The sequence below is a fragment of the Alligator mississippiensis genome, chromosome 4 (genome assembly GCF_030867095.1).
Source record: "Alligator mississippiensis isolate rAllMis1 chromosome 4, rAllMis1, whole genome shotgun sequence".
NCBI lineage: Eukaryota > Metazoa > Chordata > Crocodylia > Alligatoridae > Alligator > Alligator mississippiensis.
Window position 1 is genome coordinate 20,088,572 of NC_081827.1, and position 20,709 is coordinate 20,109,280.

Consider the following 20,709-nt stretch of genomic DNA (forward strand, 5'->3'; position numbering starts at 1 on the left):
AAAATCAAACAAAAATCGTACGTCTGAATCATTGTAATTGGAATATAACTAATGAGATACAAATGTTTATTAAATTATATTATTGCATACTGTATTATAGTCTAATTAAAACAAATTAGAGGTCAGGTTTTTTTTCTGCTTGTTTATTTACTTTCACCCCAAGCTCAGAAACCCTTGTAGTTATAAGGGCATTTCATCTTCCTGAAGGGCTTAATGTACTGAAAATTGGTTGAATTATTGAACTGATCATTTGTATCAGTCCCTGATTCTGCACATAATCTGTGGGCCAGAATTTGTATGGGTCTTTCTGCAGAGTGGACTTCAGTGTTGGGCTCTAAATTCTGATTAGGTCCTTTCTGGACCATGGCATAGTGATTTTTGGGTGTATCACGTGAGATATGTGGTCATACAAGATTTGTATAAATCAGGGCGCTCTGGCCTCAGTGTAGCCAGGGGCCATATGCGGTGGTGGTGTGCATCATCCTAGGCTGCACACTGCATGGGTGAGCCCACTGTAATCTTTCCCCATCCTCGTGGATAGTGCTGGCTGTGCACAGCTCCCCCTACCACATGGACTAGAGGGAGCAGCATGTGTCCTCCTTTGCCCTCCCCTCCCTGTACATAGGCAATGCCAGTGCCAAGAGTGAACAGATGCCCCCCACACCCTGCCTCACTGCATGGCAGTACAAGAGGCAGCTGCAGGGGTACATGAGCTGCCAGTTGGGCAGCTCTGGCATAAATGAAAATAGTTTACCTATGCATATTTTGAGAGTGTGTGTGTGTCAAAGTTAAAAGAGTGTGAGTGTGCATATGTAATTCATGCACTATTAAAACAGCCTCAAGAAACATCTTTTCTTAGGAAACCATTGTCTGAAGATACCATGTTAAACTACAACCATAAGGCTTCCAGTATCCTTTTACGTATTTTTTTTCTTTTGGCAAAAGATCAACTTTACTGTTTTTTGATCCTTTGGTTTTATTTTGTTCATTTAAGGCACTGCCTTCTTTCTGCTGATTTTTACAGAATCTTGTTGTACGCTCCATTACAATGCACTAGCTCAGATCTAAGGGCTTATAAAGTGCTACCTGACCCCTCAAATGTATGTCATGTTTACCTGTCCCAGTAGCATATGATACACATCTAACATGAATGTTTGTTGTTTTACAGAGAATATTGTAATGATGTAAAAGTATCAGAAAACAACACTGAATTTCTTTTAAATTTCACGGAGTTTATGGATCAAAATACCCCAACCAGCCCTTCATGTAAGTATTCTATTCCAGTCACCAAAACTTGTAGCAAAGGAAAATGTCTGTGGACTTTTTTTCTTTGTTTGTTTGCTTGTTTATTGGGAGGGAGTGGTTTTACTCTGTATTAATTTGCTTAATGGAATTTATATGAATAACAGGAATGAACTTCTCTATGAACTTTACTTTAGGTCCAAGCCAGAGACCAGAACACTGGGGGCATATTTCCAGCCTTATCTAAAATGATCTACCTGAATAGTATATAGTAAAAATCATAAAACTAATTTGGTAATTTCTGGCTTCCCTTCCTCTCTATTGCAGTGGATGATTTTCTAGCAGTAACCAAAGTCAGTCAGTACTGTCTATCCTCCCACACTGTTTGTAGTTCCCTTTTTTTTTTCATTATTATTGAACATATTAGGCAATAAGGTGACATGGGCAGATTTTAAAGATTGTTTTCCTTGTCTTTTAGGGCCTGAACAAAAAACACATTTACACCAGTATAATTTAAAAGTTTTCTCCACCAATGTAAATCACCTTGGAATTCAGAGCAAAAAGAGAAGTTAGCTGCTTTCAGTAGGCATTCTTACAGTACTTAGTCACTAGGGATAAGGGAAACAGAAATAGCTTATTTGCATTGGCCAAATAGATATGCAAGGATGGAAACAAAGAGATGACACCTACATTTGTGTAATTTTCACTGCTGTACTGATGTACTTCCCTGATTTTTCTTTTGTAAAAAATTGCTGGATGCGAGTAAATTACATAGGTGTGTAGGGAACTATGTTATCTGTTCACCCCTGCTTGAGGCTAGGAATAGAAATTACATATAAATTGGCATAAGTGATTGGAAACCAGTTCAAATCTGTAACATTTGGGACAGACATTCAAAAAGCCTGAGCCTGAATTGATTCAATCTTTGCAGGTTAATCTAACCTGCAAAGCTTGGACTGGTTTGGACAGTCCAAACTATGGATAGACATTTCCTTTTCATTCCAGAAATGCAGGCACATGCCTGCAGTGGCTCAGGCTAGAAGCCAGGGGGTGCTAGAGCAGCCGTCCCTCATTTCACAGTGCTGAGCAGAGGTGGGAGGGTGGGGAGGCAAAGGTGTGGCCAGGCCCTGGCAGGATAATCTGCTTAGCCCAGCAGAGACTTCATGACAGTGTTTACCACCCCTAACTCAGTGTTTATCATCCCATTAGGAAAACAACAGATGGACATTACTAGCTACCTGTTGATTGTGCCTTTGTCACAGAACGGACTGGAGCCAGCATGTGGTCTGCTAGCTAATACACAGACACCTCTCAGCAAGGCAGAGGGGAAGTGGGGATTTACCACACGGAGTGGTGAGGGGCATGGTGGGGAACAGCCTGCAAGTCTCTGCCTGAGCTGCAGCCAGGGAGTAGAGGGGTGGGGCCAGCTCTTCTGTGGAGCAGAGAGCCATGCCCAGCCCAGAGAGCATGTTGGGATGCTGGATGGATGTAGAATGAGACTTAACTGATTTAGATTAAGTCGGTTTATTGAACTTCTGTCCTAGATCCTGTCCAGATTCAAGTTAATTCACAGTTCCCCAGCATCTCAGGATGCTTTGCACCTCCCCCACAAACCCCACCATTGCAGGATGGGTAGGCTAGCTGTGGCCCAAGATGTTTGCTGCAGCCATGCAGGGAGGTGTGCTCTAGCTCCTCCAAGCATGTGGCTGTATTTCCAGAATCAAAAGTTAATGTCCAGAATCAAAAGTGGACATTCATTCCAGAATGGTTCCATGTGGAATGGAGTGGAATGAACCACTCCATTCCATTCCACAAGAATCATTCCAGAATAAAAAATGAATGTCTGTTCACTTGCGTATTGGTTCAGTCCATACAATTTAGACTTACCTTCAAAGATTGAATCTATTCAGCCTCAGGCTTTTTGACTTTCTGTAGTTAGCCTTAATGTCTACTTTCCCAACTGAATGCATGATATTTACCAGCTACCAGAGCCCGTTTCAGAATAAGTATGAAGTGTTTATAGGAAGACTATTGAAGAGTTGCATTATTGTTAACTTTTGAGCTTGAATTTTCTGATGACCATAGCTTTCAAGAATGCCAAAATATACCAGCACTCTGACAGAGCAGCAGGGTACCAAAACCAGTTTAAGATAAACATGGATGGATGTAGTATCAGGCTTAACTGATTTAGGTTATATCAGTCTATCTAACATACGTCCCAGATCCCCTCCTGACTCAAGTTAACGCTCAGTCTCCCAACATCCCAGGATGTTTTGCACCCCTTCTGCCAACCCTTCTCTTGCAGGGCAGGTAGGCTAGCCTCTACCCACTGTCTGCTTCATCAGAGCCCAGCTGGCCCCTGAGCTGTCACAGAGCTCCCCAGGGGTTGCGGGTATGAAAGCCAGGCTGCCGGGGAAAAGCCCCCAGCTGTGCCAGACCCTAGCTGGGGTGCTATGGTTAGGCTGAAGGGGCTCTGTTCCCCACCCCACCATCCTTGCCACCCCACCAGGGCTGCAGGGAAAGCTGGGCTGCAGGGGAAAAGCCCCTACCACAAGGCACCCCTGTCCTGTGCAGACCCCAGCCTAGGGCTCTGGGCAGGGGAGGGTCTGATGTGAAAACAGGGTTTGGGCCATGTACTTGACAGCCAATCAGGGATGGCCATGCTCCACTAGACTGTGCTGCCAGGCTGGGAGCTGTACAGGAGCGCCTCTGCCTTCTGGCCTGGCCAGCACAGGCATTTGCCTACTTCACCTCCAACAAAGGTGAACTCGTGTTACATTTGCTCACAATCCAATCTTTGCAGCTTAGCGAACCCCCCCCCCCCCCCCACAGGTTTAATTGATTCTGCCTCAAGCTTTTTGACTGCCTGTACTTAGCCTATATGTTTATACTAAACATAGCTATCTGAAACTCTGTTTTACTTGTTTTTCTTATAGCTTAATGTTGTAGGTTACTTTTACTCTTAATGTTGTAAAGACAGAATGATTGTTCAGTTCTGGGGTTTTCTGCAACAGAAAACAGGGAAGCCTGCCAGCATGCCCACAAATACTAAATGTGTGTTATTAGGCCTTTGAGAGGTATTAGGTTAAAGGTGTAATGGAATCTGATTCACAGTCCCCACAATAATGTCTGCTGTCATGCCACACGTATTTGGCAAGATGCATGATTTTGTACTTGGGATCCAACCCCAATTACACTTGTCATCATCTTGCCTACTTGTGGTCCCTAGATCAACCAGGAAGCCCATTTGAACCCTAGTGTGGTTCTGATACTGTCACCAATTTGCTGAGCAGCAGCCAGGAGGGACCACATCAGGGCCCGTTCAAGCAAAGGTGCAGTCCACCCAGCCACACATTCATTTTAAGGTGTGATGGAAACCAGATACCAAATATTACACAAAAATTGTCTGATTTTGCTTTTAATTGACTGAATGTGTGGCTGGGTTACACTGTAAGACATGGTTAACTGGATAAACACATCTAAAGTGTAACATCTGGGAGTCCAGAGGAGTCCAGGAGATCTGACTGTATGTTAAAGAAGCCTTAGTAAGTGTGCAGAAACAAACCATCCTGATGCGCAGGAAGAGTATCAAGTATGGTAGAAGACCAGCTTGGCTTAGCAGGGAACTCTTCAGTAAACTAAATCACACAAAGATTATAAGAAGTGGAAACTTGGATAGATAACTAGGGAAGACTATAAGAGCATTGCTCAGGCACACAGGGTTGAAGTCAGGAAAGCCAAAGAACAATTGGAGTTGCAGCCAGCAAGGGATGTGAAGGGTAACAAGGAGGGTTTCTACAAGTATGTCAGTAGCAAGAGGAGGTTCAGGGAAAGTGTGGGTCCCTTACTGAATAGGGGAGGCAACCTTGTGACAGATGACGGAGAAAAGGCTGATGTACTCAATGCCTATTTCACCTCAGTCTTCATAGGCAAGGTCAGCTTCCAGACTCCTGCAGCACAGTTTGGGGAGGAGGTGAGCAGCTCTCAGTGGCAAAAGAACAGGTTAGGGACTATTTAGGAAAGCTGCACATATATAAATCCAGGGGCGCAGACGGGATGCACCAGAGGGTGCTGAGGGAGTTGGCTGATGTGATTGCAAAGCCATTGGCCATCATCTTTGAAAACTCATGGTGATCAGGACAGGTCATGGATGATTGGAAAAGAGCAAACATAGTGCCAGTATTTAACAAAGGCAAAAAGGAGGAAACTGCAGATCAGTCTGCCTCATCTCAGTCCCTGGAAAAAATCATGAGCAGATCCTCAAAGAATCCATCTCGAAGCACGTAGAGGAGAAGAAGGTGATTAGGAACAGTCAGCATGGATTCACCAAGGGCAAGTCATGCCTGACCAGCCTGATTGCCTTCTATGCTATGATGATGTGACTGGCTCTGTGGATGTGAAGAGACCGGTGGATGTGATGTACCTTGATATTAGCAAGGCTTTTTATATGGTCTCCCACAAAATTTTCACAGGCAAGCTAAGGAAGTATAGGATGGATAAATGGATCATCAGTGCCATGCCAGGTGTTGAACCAAAGATAGAATCTGGTGCTCATAATAAGCCAAAACATCTGAGGAAACTCAGAGGAAGATTTGATCATGGAGCATAGATGTTTTGACTCGGTAAATTCCTGATCTAGTAGATGACTTAAAGATGGGCTTAATTTAAAGCTTCTGAATAGATATAGTAGTCAGGGAACTGCTTACACTGTCTTTAATTTGACTGAATCAAGGTCTTAACGCAGTTCTGCTTTGCAAAATAGCCATGTAAGATTAGCATTGCATGCTTCTCATGCTTATTGTGTCTGTCATGGCAAATATACTCGGTCAAGAAGTTGGGAATATTTTCCTCTGTCATCCCAAAAAACTCACTTTGGACTCTTAAAGTTAAACTGGATTATTTCCAGTTCATGCACTGTCACCAGTAATTAAGGTCCTGAAGGTCAAATTAGGCTCAAAACCATACCAATGTAATCCTTTTGTTTTCAGACTTTGCACTGAGTTTCATCATAGAGGTGAAAACCTATTGAAATCAAAATGATTGAATATTCTTTTACTTAAACACAAAGTAAAGTAATGCATTAGAGGCACAAGATAAAATTCAGCTTGGAACTCAACCTTAGCTTGTTGGCTCATAGACGTACAAACAGTAAAAAACACATGCTGGAATCTAAATACACAAAAGTCCTTGTTTTGGTCATAGCTATTACTCTGGCTGCACAAAAAATGTTCTCTGGGTAATGAGAATGTGCCATTACTGCATTCTGATGTTTCAGAGTGAAACAATGTGATGATATGAGTTGTTTTTTTACTGTACGTTAACACAGGTTTTTTTGGGTTGTGTTTTTTGGTTTGGAGCTCATCATCAGCTCCAGCAGGATAGCCCATTGTAATTATGGAAAATGTTGCTGGATGAAGTAATGCATCTAAAACCAAAGTGAACTCAAGTATACAACTGTGCATCAGGCTTTAATAGCATAATGAATGTATGTGTTTCAGTATGTGTCTCCTGTTAGCATTGTTAGTAATTTGAGAGAAAAATAGACGTCTATCTCTCTGGTATCTGTCACTATCTGGAATCAATTTTCACTGAAGCAGACATGTCACATTCTCAATTTTTGTGTCTGATAGTTTTTATATAAAACACAAGTTTTGTTAAACCACTTAACTAGAATGGTATGACCACCTAACCACATGTGAAATGCTTTCACAAGCTAACTCTATAAAACTTACTCACTTTTATGTAACCGTCCTCACATTTGTCTTATATCCACATAGTATAGTTATATAATGACTATCATTTTGCTTGTATCTCCAGAGTCAATCTTGGAAATGAGATTATTCATCTCAAATGGCATAAATCAGAAAGAAATTTTAGAAAATGAAAACTCTAAACCAATAATATGTATTACTGTTCTTTAAATGAGTGTTAAGGACACATTTAGTGACAGCTTTGGTACATGCTAGGGCTTTCGGGAGTAATTAAACCACACAGCAGATTGTCAAATTACTGCTACCTTTCCATTTAAAATTCAAAATGATATTCAAATTTATTTTTTCTTAACTATAATTCACTTTTAATAAGCATTCTCCCGAACGGGTAAGAAAAGTGTTGACAAACGTAACAGTTCATTATACTTTTTCAGTATTAATGGAGATTGGATCAGCACAGGTTAGAATGGGGTCTGGAAGTTGAATTGCAGAAGGCTTCATTATAAATTCAGGTTTTAAATTGGATTAATTGACCTTTTTCATGTTGATGTGGAAATAGTTAAAAGTTGGCTTTTGCCCAAGTAACATTCTGAGGTTGTTTGAATCCAAGCCTCAGAATGAAACTGAGGAGCAAAACTGAAGAAAATGTTTGTAAGATCATATCTGGAGCTAATCACAGATTTCTACCACAGCGACTCCGACTGGCCTTGGAGTCAGACAGAGGGTGTTTCTGTTTGTTTCACCGCTTTCATTTGAATCTGCCATGACTGTCAAGTAAAAATTTATAATATTTACTTCAATACGGAATTTAAAGAATTTTCTCCTGCAAAATTTTCTCATTTCTCCAATCTTCTCATTCTGTCCCCAGCAAAACCCAAGAAACAATGACATCTGAATCTTTTCAAGCTCTAATGAAGATATAACCTATATAATCTGATAGTTTAAAATATATTCATCATCAAGGGAAGGAAAAATTGCTTGGTGTTTTTTGTATTTTTAGAACGCTCTTAACTAGTAGGTTCAGTAGATTTATTTTTATAATTGGAAGAGGTTTCTTCATTTTCTGCAAAGAAACTCTTTGCTGTGCGGAAAAGAGCAGGCACTGCATTTTGTATAATTACATGGTGTGAAAAAGTGGAAATGTCAGATGTTTGAGTGAAAATGTGCTTTCAACAATAACAATATGCTAACTTACATCTTTGCTAGAGCATCCTTGCAAAATTGGGATCCTTCGCCATTAAACAACTTGTTTATTTTGCTGGCATATGGATAGCTTTATAGGATGTAATGGTGGCAAAGCTGAAGTTAAGCTAAATATTGTAAAATAGTTTACTTATTTTTAGGCACCTAAGTAAAAATGGTCTGATTTTCAGTGCTGTTCAACATCTGAAACTCCTCTTGCAGTCTGGGAGCAGCAGACATTTTCATCTCTAAAACCAGGTCATTTTGGATACAAACAGATGTGGATGAACAATATAAAGCAGTCTAACTTGAACCTATGTAGTGATTTAGTAGTCAAACTGAACATCTCTAGTTTCACAGTTTGGGCCGAACTATTTAATTAACCTGCACATAAATTCTCATCAGAAGCCGTGAATGTTTTAGTTGTCAGGAGCCTGGCAACTTGGAGTTTTATTTGTATCAGGTTTTAAAGACCTAAAAATCATATGCTCTCAGTGATTTTAACTTGTCTTTTTTGCTAGGTAATACTGATATGGTCATTCGAGTTTTGCTGGATGCTGGATTTACAGATGACCTTGCGCAGAATTACTGGAGTAAGCAGGCTCTGTGAGTACACTTTTTGTTACCTATATAGCTTGTGGTGCATTTTTGGAATTTTACAAATATTGAAACTCCAAAAGTACAATTTGTTTTGTTGTTTGAAATCAAAGTCAATATGTAAAACTAGATTTGCTAAATGTATGTATATTTGAGTATTTAATGCTGGGTAAAAGCTGTAGGTGGTTTCTTTACGACTATTTACTTAAACAATGACTATTGTGGTGGTGAAGCTGGTAATGATTTGAGTTAGTTTTCATTTAGACCTCTCTCTTTTTCAGTAATAATGGAGTTGTTGCACATTTTGTTGTTACGGATGGTGGAATCACTAGAGTGTATCCGAGAAAGTAAGATTTTATTTTTGAATAATATAATGTGAGAGTATTTGCAAGCTGTTGGTTTAGAATATCAAAATAATGCATGTTACATGTACAAGTGAAATAGCTAGGAACCCAAAAGATGTAGAAAAGAAAAGCAATGCCATTATTTAAGTTGTCTTGTCCTATACTTTTCATACAAGGTTAAAATAACCTTGCTGTTTCTTTTGTTGTATGTACTAGGTAAGAGGATTCCTGCAATATCTTTCATAATTGCTTAACCGTTAATACAAAAAAAAAGAACCAAAAGTGAAAGCAGTTTTCTATAATTATTCAGTTGGTTGTGTGTCATTTTTCCTGTCCTTGAAAATATTGTTGCCCACGCAGAGCTCGTCATACCCAGCAGTCTATCTGCAGTCATCTCCACACACTGAAGTGAAGTTACAGGGCTGACTCACCTATTCTAGTTTTGTCATGATGGGATGAAAATATTGGTATCCAAACTGAAATAACTTCTCTTTTGTAGACACAGAGCGCTTAACCGAATATGACACGTTCACTACCCATCTGCCTATTCTCTTCTTTCTCCTTCTCCCGTTCTAATATGATTATATTATGGATAGCCCAGGCTAAAATTAGAAGCATCTAATAGTGAATGAGCAGCCAACCTGCAGCACTGAGCAAGGATGGACCAGGAAGCACCGCAGCAGAAAAGAGCAGGGGAAGAAAGTAAAGTAGCAGATCAGGCAGGGAACGCAGGGCAGGAAGCAGGTAGCAGAGCAGCAGGTTGGGCAGGGGAAGGGGATCAGAGGGGCACTTCAGAAAGGTGCGGGGCTAATCTGTGGCATGCCTGCAAAACAGGTTGCCCCCCCTGCAACTGTTGTAGTGCTTCCGAAAAATTAGTTTTCATATTATTCAGGCATTTCAATTATGCAAAACTAGCTCAGGGAAATATCCCCATTTTATCTATCAGGACAAGTCCATTTAGGTTTGAGGCACCTGCAATTTCTGTGCGCCTAAAGGTGATTTGTTTCTGGTAGAGAAGGGGCACAGGCTTAGAGACAAATGCTTAACCAAGTATTATCCACCTTGTAATGAGATATGCTGACCTTTTCTGTATTGTGTGGCTCTTGCTCTGTGAACTTTGAAAAGTCCAAGTGGTTTTGGGTTTGATGCAGATAAAAAACATTTGAGAGCAAAGTTGAGGAGAATGAATAAGAGAGTAAAGTGTGAGCTGTTCTAACCACTGACGATTAGCTTTTTCATGGATGCCTACAGTTCAGGTGAATTTGAAAGGAGAAATCAGCTGATCTTTCTTTAAATCAGATACTTTGGTGCACTGAATGAGTACAACTGAGAGCAACTTCTGCTGAATAAATCTGCCTTGTTACATAGGGGAACAAATACCTCTATCCTGATTTTTTTATAAGCAGATTTTAGCAATGTCACCACATGAAACTGGCTTGTAATGTTACTGAATTCATACTAAGTACCAAGCAGGTCACAGGGACCCAAACATCTTATTAGCACAGAATAGCATTAGATCTTGGAATAATAGTCTTGCTATTTTAACTCATAATTGCTCCAAAGTATTTGAGAAGCAGACAAGCTTGAATACTTTAGCAGTCGGCGCTTTAGAATATACCATGCTGTCCCAGGACTTAGAGGAGGAATGGTGATACTTTAATGGAGAGCATAAAGGCCAAATGAAATAATCAGATTTCCTACCATGTCATGAAAAAATTCACCTTTAATGATTCATGCTGGGAGCAGGGCAGGGATATTACATTGATACATATTTAAATGGCAAATGTAACTTTTCCTTGTATTACTTTGTATATTGTTCCTCGTGAGGCATTGTAATGGGTAATTGTCTGCAATGGGCTTGTCTCAAAAACTTATTCTATTTTCTTCTATTATTAGTTAACTCTATAAAGTATTGTGAAATGATGTGCAAAAGATGCCATGCAAAATAAATCTATATTTATATGGCTTAAAACCAGTTATGCACAGATGTTTTTCAGAATATATACCTAAAAACATCAAAACCCATACATATTGTTGTCAGGAACCTTTTCTCCCATTTTTGTGTTTTCTTCTTGTTTTCATCACTGGAGCTTGCAAATAAGTTGGTGAAAGCTCAGAATTTTTTTTTTTTTTTTTTAAGGTAGGCAGTAATGCAGTATGTGAGAACTGTAAGAAGTGGAAGTTGTCAGTTAAGATACCCACACATATTTTTCTGTTCAACTTAAAATGAAAAGCTAACCATCTCTCTTGTTCCCATGCATTTTCTTTTTCATATTTAGGGCAGGAGAAGATTGGGGTGAAAAGCCTGAAACTTATGAACTCAGCTTCTATAAACGGAGCTTGGATAATGACAACTATATCTTCACCGCTCCATACTACAACAGTAAGTCCTCATTACTCTGAAACTACAAAGTTGTCTGCAAAGCATAAATATGATCTTGGATGCTTGCTTTCTACCATTTGAGATCACAGCTTTGGCATAGTTTGCAATATTGCTGTTCCAGTACAGTCTGGCAGTTCACTGGAGCAGCAGCTCTGAGAAAAATGATGCTCAGTTATGGAAATAGCCTCTTATCAGTGGAAATAATCTTTTGCTGCCAATCCCAATATATGATCTGTGCTCTATATATTTGAATCTATGGCTAATGGGCAAAGACATGTGCAGATAGCTTTAAATGTAATTAATTCAAATCTTTCTCAAATGCATATTTTTTGTTGAAGGCAATCATAGGCATGCACTCTCCTCATATATCAGTATCACAGTTAGAGAGGTGCTCTCATAGCAGTCTTGTCTAGCTGAGTTGCTAGAACTCATCAGAATTAGATCTAGTCTCAAGGACAGCAGGTATAAAAGATCCACAAAAACAATCTACTGCTTCATTTAACAATAAAATGTATGCATTTTCATTATTTTACAGATGAACATTATTCTCCTGAAATGGTTGTGACCTTCTGTACTACTTAAAACCTAATAAAATGCCCAATAATAACCTGATTAGAGAGAAGAGCTCATTACTGGATGCTGAGGAGTGTTAACCTTGTAAAACTCCTCTAAAGCAGAGGCTGTAGTGACTGAAATAGTCTCCTTCTTAGATGCAGGAAATATTATGTTGCAGTTATTTCAAATATATATTTTTAGCCTGATTGCAAAATTTCTGAGTTTACCTTTTAAATAATAGCTTGTTTCAAGTTTGAGGATGGACTGGGAGAGGATGGCTACTTTATTTTTCTTTTTTGAATGGAAGAAGATTGCGTTACTCTTAACTCCCTTTTTCCTGTACCCCCAGAGACTGGTTTCAATACCTATGAAACAGGTATTATGGTAAGCAAGGCTGTGGAAATAACCATTAATGGAAAACTTCTCAAACCTGCAGGTAAGGTGGAACGCTTCAGACACTAAATACAAAAGTTCTTTTGTTATTGCCCTTCGTTAAGGTCATTGAGAAATCTAATTGCAATCACAAAGCAGCTTCTGTTTATCAAACATTCTTTTCCACAAGACTATTTTAATTTTGTTGGTAGAAACCAAGCCAAAGATCTAGCAGTGTCTGTATAAAAATATCTAGTTTATTAATCTGAGAAAGGGTCTTAGAGGGCAGGTGAATGATCAAAAATAAGATTTCTTCTTTTCATTTCCTATATTACTTTTTATTGTGATGGTTTTCCTTTGCTGTTGGTTCCTTCATTTTTCTTACATTTTACTAAATAGCCTTTCTTGTCTATCCTGTTAGTTGTTGGAGTAAAAATTGATACAAACAGTTGGATGGAAAACTTTACAAAAACCACAATCAAGAGCCTGGTAAGGAATTGGTTGTCTTCTATTGAACTTAATTTACATCTTTCAAAAGTATCTAGGCACATCCATAGGCTGACATAGCGTTACTATATTTTAATTTTATATTTGGTGCATGGTTGCCAACTGGCACACATTTAAATAATCCAAACACACAAAATAAATCTATATAAAAGCAGAATGCATTTTTTCAATTATTTACTTGGAAGTTAGAGCAGAATAAACCATGGAAAATGACATGAGAGACCTTCTTTCAAACAACAGAATGTATTAACAAATCAAATCTCTCCAGAAAAGCTGGTTGGGGTCTCCTTATAATTGCAAACCAACTTTTGTTTAGCAGGGAAAAAAGGTAGGCAGCTGCAGTTAAGGGTTTATACTGAAACTGAGAACTCAGGTGGTAAGCATGTTGTTAACCAGATTCCCGTAGTTCATTTGTGGATGTGAATGGGGTCAGGAGAATATGTGTTGGTAGGACCAGTGAAGGAAGACCCTCATACATTTAAAAGGGGAAAAGTTAGGCATGCATGGAGTAACTGAATGAGTCAGAGATGACTGCTACATTTGGGAAGCTCAGATCTTTACCTGGCCTTTATCGCACTTTTGACAAGCAAAGTGCAGAGAAGCAATTGCTTTGGCCTAGATCATCAGCACATAAACAAAGCAAGCTGGGTATATGAAAGAAAAATTAGACATGTAGAAATTCAGTGGGTGCGAGAGAATATGTGGAATTGTCTGGGGACTGTATGGACCATTATAACAGAAAGAAAAAAAAATGGGGGGAGGGAGAGAATAAAGAGGCATGCTTGGAGAAAAAAGTCACTAAGCTGTTTAAAACGTGCAGTCCGACTTGATCAGTTAGTTTCACTTTTCAGTAAAACTCAGTGTGCAAATATCTCTACAAAAGGCCAATAGGGAGTGTTCCTATGTATTTTCCTATGTACAGAACATAAGCACTTTATCTTACAACCGTAGTGTTGAAAGGGACTTCAGGGGTCATCTATTTCAACCCCTTGCATAGATATAGAGTGTACTATTCCTAAACTTCCCCAGACATTCTCATAACTCAGATGTAATTAAAACCAAACCAGACAGAAAGGCCATTGGGCGTTTTGCTATTACTATTGACTACATAAGGAAGGAGCTCTGCTATTATCATGATGGGTGGCAGTATAATACCTGAAGATAAATTGATGGCATATATGGACACAAGAACACTTGGCTTCATCTTGAATTCAGTGCAAGCATTTGTACTCTTAAGACAGTGAACATCACCACGTAGTACAGAAGCAGTTTCCTAAACACAGTTTTATTTGTTTCTTTTCAGTGCAACAGTGAACTCTGTGGCTGTGAAAGAAACAGTATGGTAAGAATGCACTTTTAATTAAATACCTAGCAGATAGAAAAAGAGTCCTCTTTGCCTATTCTTTGGGTCTATCAAAAAATATGGCCACTAGTTACTTCCTGAACGGCATGCACAGAAGCAACCTTTCCAGAGTTATCTACTTGCCTGTTTTGGAAGAAATGGTAGATGATTCTGATAGAAAGAGAAGGAGTAGGGGGAGAGATTAATGAAACAGTAGGTAATGGAGTCATCAAAAACTAAAGGATATAAAAGAGCTACGGAGAAACAAAGAACAGGATAAAATATTATGTGAGACAGCAACAAAGAATTTGATTAGGGAATACCGATCTGATATTGAATAAGAGAGAGAACAGGATAAAAAATGGATACGAGAAGGAGAAAGACAAAAGAGGACAGGGAATGTGGGGAGAGGGGAAAATGCAACATGTTAACTAAAGAATTGTAAATTCATTACTTACCTCATAGACTCTCTGTACATTGTGGGGAGGGGAAGGGGAGAGAGGGAGGAAAAGACTACTAGATTTCCTATTTTGAGCATGTGATGGTATATTAATATTGCTTTCCTAAATCTGGATTTATACGAGGTCCTTGTATGGTTTGGAGAACGACTGTTGAATGTAGCAATTATATCACGCAGGTTAATTGAGTAGGTCAGCTAATTAGCTAGCCCATCAGTACCTTCAAAATCTCAGACCACACAGGTATCTAGAGTGTATGGGTTATAATTAATTAATTGACTTTCCACTTCCAGCACCTGACACTTGGCCAGGGTGGAAAAGAGAGATTAAAATACATTAATTAAAATGAAATAATAATAGGCAGCAAGACTAGGGTCTGCTATCTTGAGACTTAACTTTAAGACGCAAATTAAAAAAAGTCCCGTGGCATAAAGGCAAGAGCAGATCAAAAGTTTTGGTCACTTTATAGGGCTGTTACAAGAACATGGCACTCTTGGGACTAGTAAAGTATTCTGAGCCAATAGTCATTTACAAAACAACATACACTTAAAGTCATGAGCAGCCCCTTGATCTGTTCAAACTTTTATGGTACTGTTATAGATCCACTTCTATTGGCTGTGTTCCAGAGTTGTCATATAATCTGTATTACTACACTGTCTGAATACCAGGTGCCAAACCCGAAACACCTTTGCCAGGTGTTAATAGGAATAAAAGAGGGTCAAATTACTGGATCAATTGAGAATTGAATGTGCAACCCAGGAATTTGCCTAAAATCCTTAATATAAATTTTAACATGGACCTCCTAGGTTCTGATGGTTGGAAACTAATCTAAATTCATAGATTATTTATAGCCAGGCTGATTTCTTTTGAAAAGAGGGGCATGAATTTGAGTCTGTCAGCATTTTCTCAGGGCATCTGCTTGCTTGTAAAAGAGCACGTTTCCATATCTTTTCTAAAATACATATGATTTTTTTCCCTTTTTTATAGCATGTCGACTGTGTTATTCTTGATGATGGTGGATTTCTTTTGATGTCAAATCGGGATGAGTATACCCAGCAGGTGGGTATGTTTTAAATATTATAGGAGAAGAAATTGTCTTGGCTGATAAGGAGCAGTATTGTAGCTATCTTGTATTGCCAATAGAAGATCATACTATAAGACATTTCATTTTTTTATATTTACTTTATTTAAATCAAAATGATGTAATTCCACAGATTGGAAATAATATGTCTGGACCCAAATGAAAATGTAGTTTAATGGCTTTTATCAGAGTCTTACTAATGTCTCGGCAGTCCCACACATGTATTAATATGAGTTTGGTCATAGTGATTTAGGATAGTAACTAATAAGGCTTTTTTTTTTTTTTTTTAAAGAGCCGGGAGCTGGGGCTGGGCAGGGCAGCCATGGAGGGGGCTGGGAGAGCACTTAGAGGATGGGGCCTGTTTGATTCGGAGATTTGGCCGACTCGGCAGTGGCAAAATCTCCGAATTAGAGTCGGGTGAATCAGTTTGGGGTAGTGATTCAAATCACCAAATCAAATCACTGCCCCCCGAATTGGCCAAATCTGAATCTGAAGCAAATACTAGCTGCTTCACACATGCCTAGTAACTAAGGACTAAATTGTGGAAGATTATGTGTAGTTTTGATTAGAGATGTAACAGGAAGCCAGGCACCCAAGACATCAGGACACACATGGGGGGCAGTAGTGACATCCAGCTGTCATTGTGCTGCTGGGATGGCTGCACAGCTGCAGCAGAAGCTGCTATTTTTATGCCTCCACCCCAAGTTGGTACCTTGGGCTGCTGCCCTGGTCGCCCCGCCCTAGTTATGCTACTGGTTTTGTGGTTGTCTGGGGAATTGAGAATTAAATCTTTGGTAAATAATACCACAAGTATTTCAGCTTTTCAGTTATTAAAAACATCCATTCCATCAAAACACCATGTTTTTTAAATAAATAAAATTGTTGAGATTTTTTTTCTAATTTTTTTACCTGTCATGTCATAAAAATGTTCAGAAGTGTTTTTATTGACACTTTTTTTTTTAATACCAGATTGGAAGATTCTTTGGTGAAATTGATCCTGGCTTGATGCGAAATCTCATTAACATGTCATTATATGCATTTAACAAGTCGTACGATTATCAGTCTGTATGTGATCCTGAAGAAGAACCAAAGCAAGGAGCTGGCCTTCGTTCTGCATATGTGGTCAGTGTCCCTTTGCCAAATTATCATCATTTCTTTTATGGACATACAGATGCCATGTACTAATGGCATGTTCTTTATCATGTTTTTCCAGCCAACAATAGCAGATATTTTGCATTTAGGATGGTGGGCCTCTGCAGCTGCCTGGTAAGTTCTAATATTCTAATAATGTATATAAAAACGGTAGTCACTTTATTCTGTGAAGGCTTCTTGGAAGCTTCTTTGATCATAAATCAAAATTAGTCTTCCCAGACTTTGTAATTCTCAACTTTCACTCTAACCTTCATGTGTAGGTGGAAGATGTTTGTTTTAGGTTAATTATCCTAAACTGAGATTTCTGCCTGGCAGATTTCAGATCAAATTAACCTATTCATAATTATTGATTATATGTTTCCATAATACAATACAATATAGTTTTTAATTCATTCTAGCAAGCTGATGAAGAATCAATTTTCAATCCTTAGTATAGTAAATCATTTTGCTAAAATGCATATCAGCTTCCACTGGAAAAAGTAAGGAAGTTTATTTAGGAACATCATGTGACATCAAAATACATCGATTAGTAGTATTCAGTGGTTCTTGGTTGTTTTGTTTTGTTTTTGTGGAAGAGCCCATAAACGTAATAACACCTCTGAAAGGAAACAACCATATGTCACACAGCACATGATAAAAACTTCCGGTTTTTTTATTTGGCTCCATTTCAGCACAACTACATTTCATGTAGATAACATCTACCTGACAGACTACTGTAGATTGGAAAAGTAGGAGCTTTAACTTGGGGGGATTTTGTCTTTGATTTTTATGGAGCCAGGATTATACTTATTACTGTACTAAAGTGACTAGTATTTTAGCTAAATACAATAATGTATAAATCTTTAAGCTAAAGCTCCACATAGCAGCATTGTCTCATTTTGATTTAGATCCATATATAATGAGCAATAACTATAGGAATGATTTTGGTAGTTTTATGTCACAGATAAGAATAAATTCAGCCAGTGTGTATTGGCAATATCAGCCCATATATGTTAGTTCACCCACATGGCAAAGGTTTAATTGGGACTTAAGCGGGATGGTATATATTGGACAGGCCTTCTACAATGATGTGAAGTGCACCCTCTGACCCTTTCCCCATTGCAAAGATTTGTAATGATTCCTCCAAGTAACAATTAGCATGGTGGGATATGCTGTCTATTATCTGGAGGTAAGTATTTTATTACACTTGAACAGATGTGTAGCAGTTGTCTGACAGATGGCACTTTGAAGATATTGCCCATTTTTTTATTGGTACATTTAGCTAGCAGGAGTAGTTAAGATCTTTGTTTTCTAGAATAAAAATGAACCTCAAAAACTGAAGATGGGCAATAATCCATAGAAGAAACCTAATCTTTGCTCAGACAGAGAAATTTGGATTATCAATTCTCAAATCAGATGCAGTGGTCTGGACTCAATTTAGAGTTGGGCCTTGTATTCCCCAATGTTACAATTGAAAGCATACCATAAAGTATCTTCTGTGGAATTTTTAAAACTGGAATCTAGGTTAGAAGAGGCAGAGAAGGCCATTAAGGAAGCAGAGTAAAAAAAAAATATCAGAATGGATTTAGCAAACCAGCTGGTGAAAGCAAAGCAGAGAAATAGGAGAAGCCAGGTTAAAGAAAACCATTGCATTTCAGGCAAAAATGTATGAAAAAGTAAGTAATTTTTAACATTTATGTGGGGAGCATTAGAATTTGATTAAGGAGTAAATATCTTCTCTCCTATGCACTCTTGCTATTCATAATTTCTCCAAGCTTCTTTTCCTCATTCATCCTCAGTAAATTCTCTGTGTTAACCTTCTTCACATCTACAGTGCTACGTGAGACTTAATTTCTTTATCAGAAAGTTGGGTCATTAAATAACAAGATATGTCTTCATCCCCGAGGACTGTATGCTGCCCATTCAGTGATCCTTACCAACAATGTTGTAGGAATAAAATGAGCCCTCTCATGCAGTGCTGTCAAGTCCTAATCACAGGGGTGACTTGGAGATCCCTTTCCTTTGAGGATATGTCCAGGAACAGGAGAATGAAACCAAAGGAACACAGAGGCCAGCATTTTGGGTGGAGCAAAAAATGAGGGAATAAAAAAAAATATATAGTCCAAGTTCTGCCTCAGCTCCATAGGCTGTGTAGATACCATGACACACTGTTGTCTGTAGCTAACAGTACATATGACTAGTATTGTATATTGCCACCTTTTTTTCTTAGCCCAAATAACCAGTATCCATGGAGAGAGAGCCTCAGACTTGTGAGGCATATTCATCAGTTTGTAACAGTTTTCCACTGAAGGCAGTAGGTCAGATACGTCGGCAAAAGTTAGGCCTACAAGAGAAAAGGTTGCAGTTTGGAGGAGCCCAGGAAGGATTCCAGGTAAAGGTAGTGATTCATTGTTTTTGACAGTGTGTCAAACCTGGAGAGAGAAGTGCAAGTTCGGAAGTTTCTGCAACAGAAATAAAGTATTTGAAATAGAAATAATATAGATGTGAATAAGGAAAAACAGAGCTTATTTTAGCCATCCTAAACTTATACAAAAGATACACTGAAGATATTCATCCAGGAAGAAATGACAGAGGTGATCTGAAATGCAAGAATGGATGTGGGCTTATAAATGTATAAAGTAGTTTGAATATGCCAGTATTTCTCTGCCTTCCAGGACTGTTGTCAGGTGTAAAGTGCTAGGAGGCCAATGAGTCTGGGGTAGGGTGCAGATTTTAAAAGGACCTTTATTTTAAAGGATTTTAAAGGCATCTTTATTCCACAAAAATCAGAGATCTAAAAGGATCACAGTTAAAGTGCTCTTTACCATTTCTGCTAGCTGACACATGTATAAGGGCAGTGAATAGTGACAATCAGACAGCATATGAGGGAAGGAAGGAAGAAGGTGATCAACAAAATATAGCAGATAATAGCAGTCACATGAGCTGGTGTAAGTGTAATTAAAGTAAGATGTTGCTCAGTTAGAAACCCAAGAAAACATTGGGGACAGCAAAGCTATAGACAAAATAGCAACCAATCGTTACTTAATTAACAAAACTTTTGTTTTTCTCTCTTCAGGTCTATTTTACAGCAGTTGTTTCTGAGCCTGACTTTTCCTCGTTTCCTGGAAGCAGGTGAATGCATGGTTTGTTTGGGGGGCAGCGTAAGGTAAAAGGTATAACTCCAGGCACACGGCCAAATTTTACCCTCTTCTTTGTATCCCTAAGTTGGCAATGCCTTTGTTTTCCCTCTCTGTCTCTCAGTGGACATGGATGACGATGATTTGACGGCTGCCCTGTCAAAACAGAGCTGCATTACTGAGCAAACTCAGTATTTCTTTGAAAATGATGATAAATCCTTCATTGGGATCGTAGACTGTATTAACTGTTCCAGGTAATTTTTTTTCACTATGCAAAACAGTTCTTGTCCATGCGAATTCTAGAAAAGGTAATTACAGGGTAAATTCATCCACGCATTAGCTACATCACACATAGTGGAAAGGTTAAGTAATATTTAGTGTTGCACAACACTACAGCATGTATAGTTAAGTGTATGTTTACATGGATATGTTTAGGATTCTTGCTTGAAACAGCATTATACTATCTGTAATTATTTAATTTACAGTATTTACTCTCATAGCACATATATCCTTTGCCTAAAAAAATTATCATCCCAAATTAGAGTGTGTCTTTTAAGCAGGGCAGCTGATTTCTGCACTGGAGTGGCTACCAGGGGCTGGCTCTGTGCTGGTCTCAGCAGCATGCAGGAGAGTCCACTCCTCAGCATCTCACACCCTGTCCTTGCAG

At 38.8% G+C, this 20,709-nt stretch overlaps 1 protein-coding gene across 5 annotated transcripts in view; it reads left to right on the forward strand.

Annotated features, from left to right (window-relative positions):
* Nucleotides 1-20,709, forward strand: part of CACNA2D1 (calcium voltage-gated channel auxiliary subunit alpha2delta 1) — a 669,683-nt gene that overhangs the window by 628,894 nt on the left and 20,080 nt on the right. For all 5 annotated transcript variants that reach the window (XM_059725817.1, XM_059725819.1, XM_059725820.1 and 2 more), the window contains 12 exons: nucleotides 1,169-1,266; nucleotides 8,657-8,741; nucleotides 9,014-9,079; nucleotides 11,356-11,459; nucleotides 12,364-12,450; nucleotides 12,808-12,875; nucleotides 14,197-14,235; nucleotides 15,681-15,752; nucleotides 16,744-16,896; nucleotides 16,988-17,040; nucleotides 19,982-20,037; nucleotides 20,167-20,296. In XM_059725817.1, the coding sequence (XP_059581800.1) occupies nucleotides 1,169-1,266; nucleotides 8,657-8,741; nucleotides 9,014-9,079; nucleotides 11,356-11,459; nucleotides 12,364-12,450; nucleotides 12,808-12,875; nucleotides 14,197-14,235; nucleotides 15,681-15,752; nucleotides 16,744-16,896; nucleotides 16,988-17,040; nucleotides 19,982-20,037; nucleotides 20,167-20,296 (1,011 nt within the window). The remainder of the gene's footprint in view (nucleotides 1-1,168; nucleotides 1,267-8,656; nucleotides 8,742-9,013; nucleotides 9,080-11,355; nucleotides 11,460-12,363; nucleotides 12,451-12,807; nucleotides 12,876-14,196; nucleotides 14,236-15,680; nucleotides 15,753-16,743; nucleotides 16,897-16,987; nucleotides 17,041-19,981; nucleotides 20,038-20,166; nucleotides 20,297-20,709) is intronic.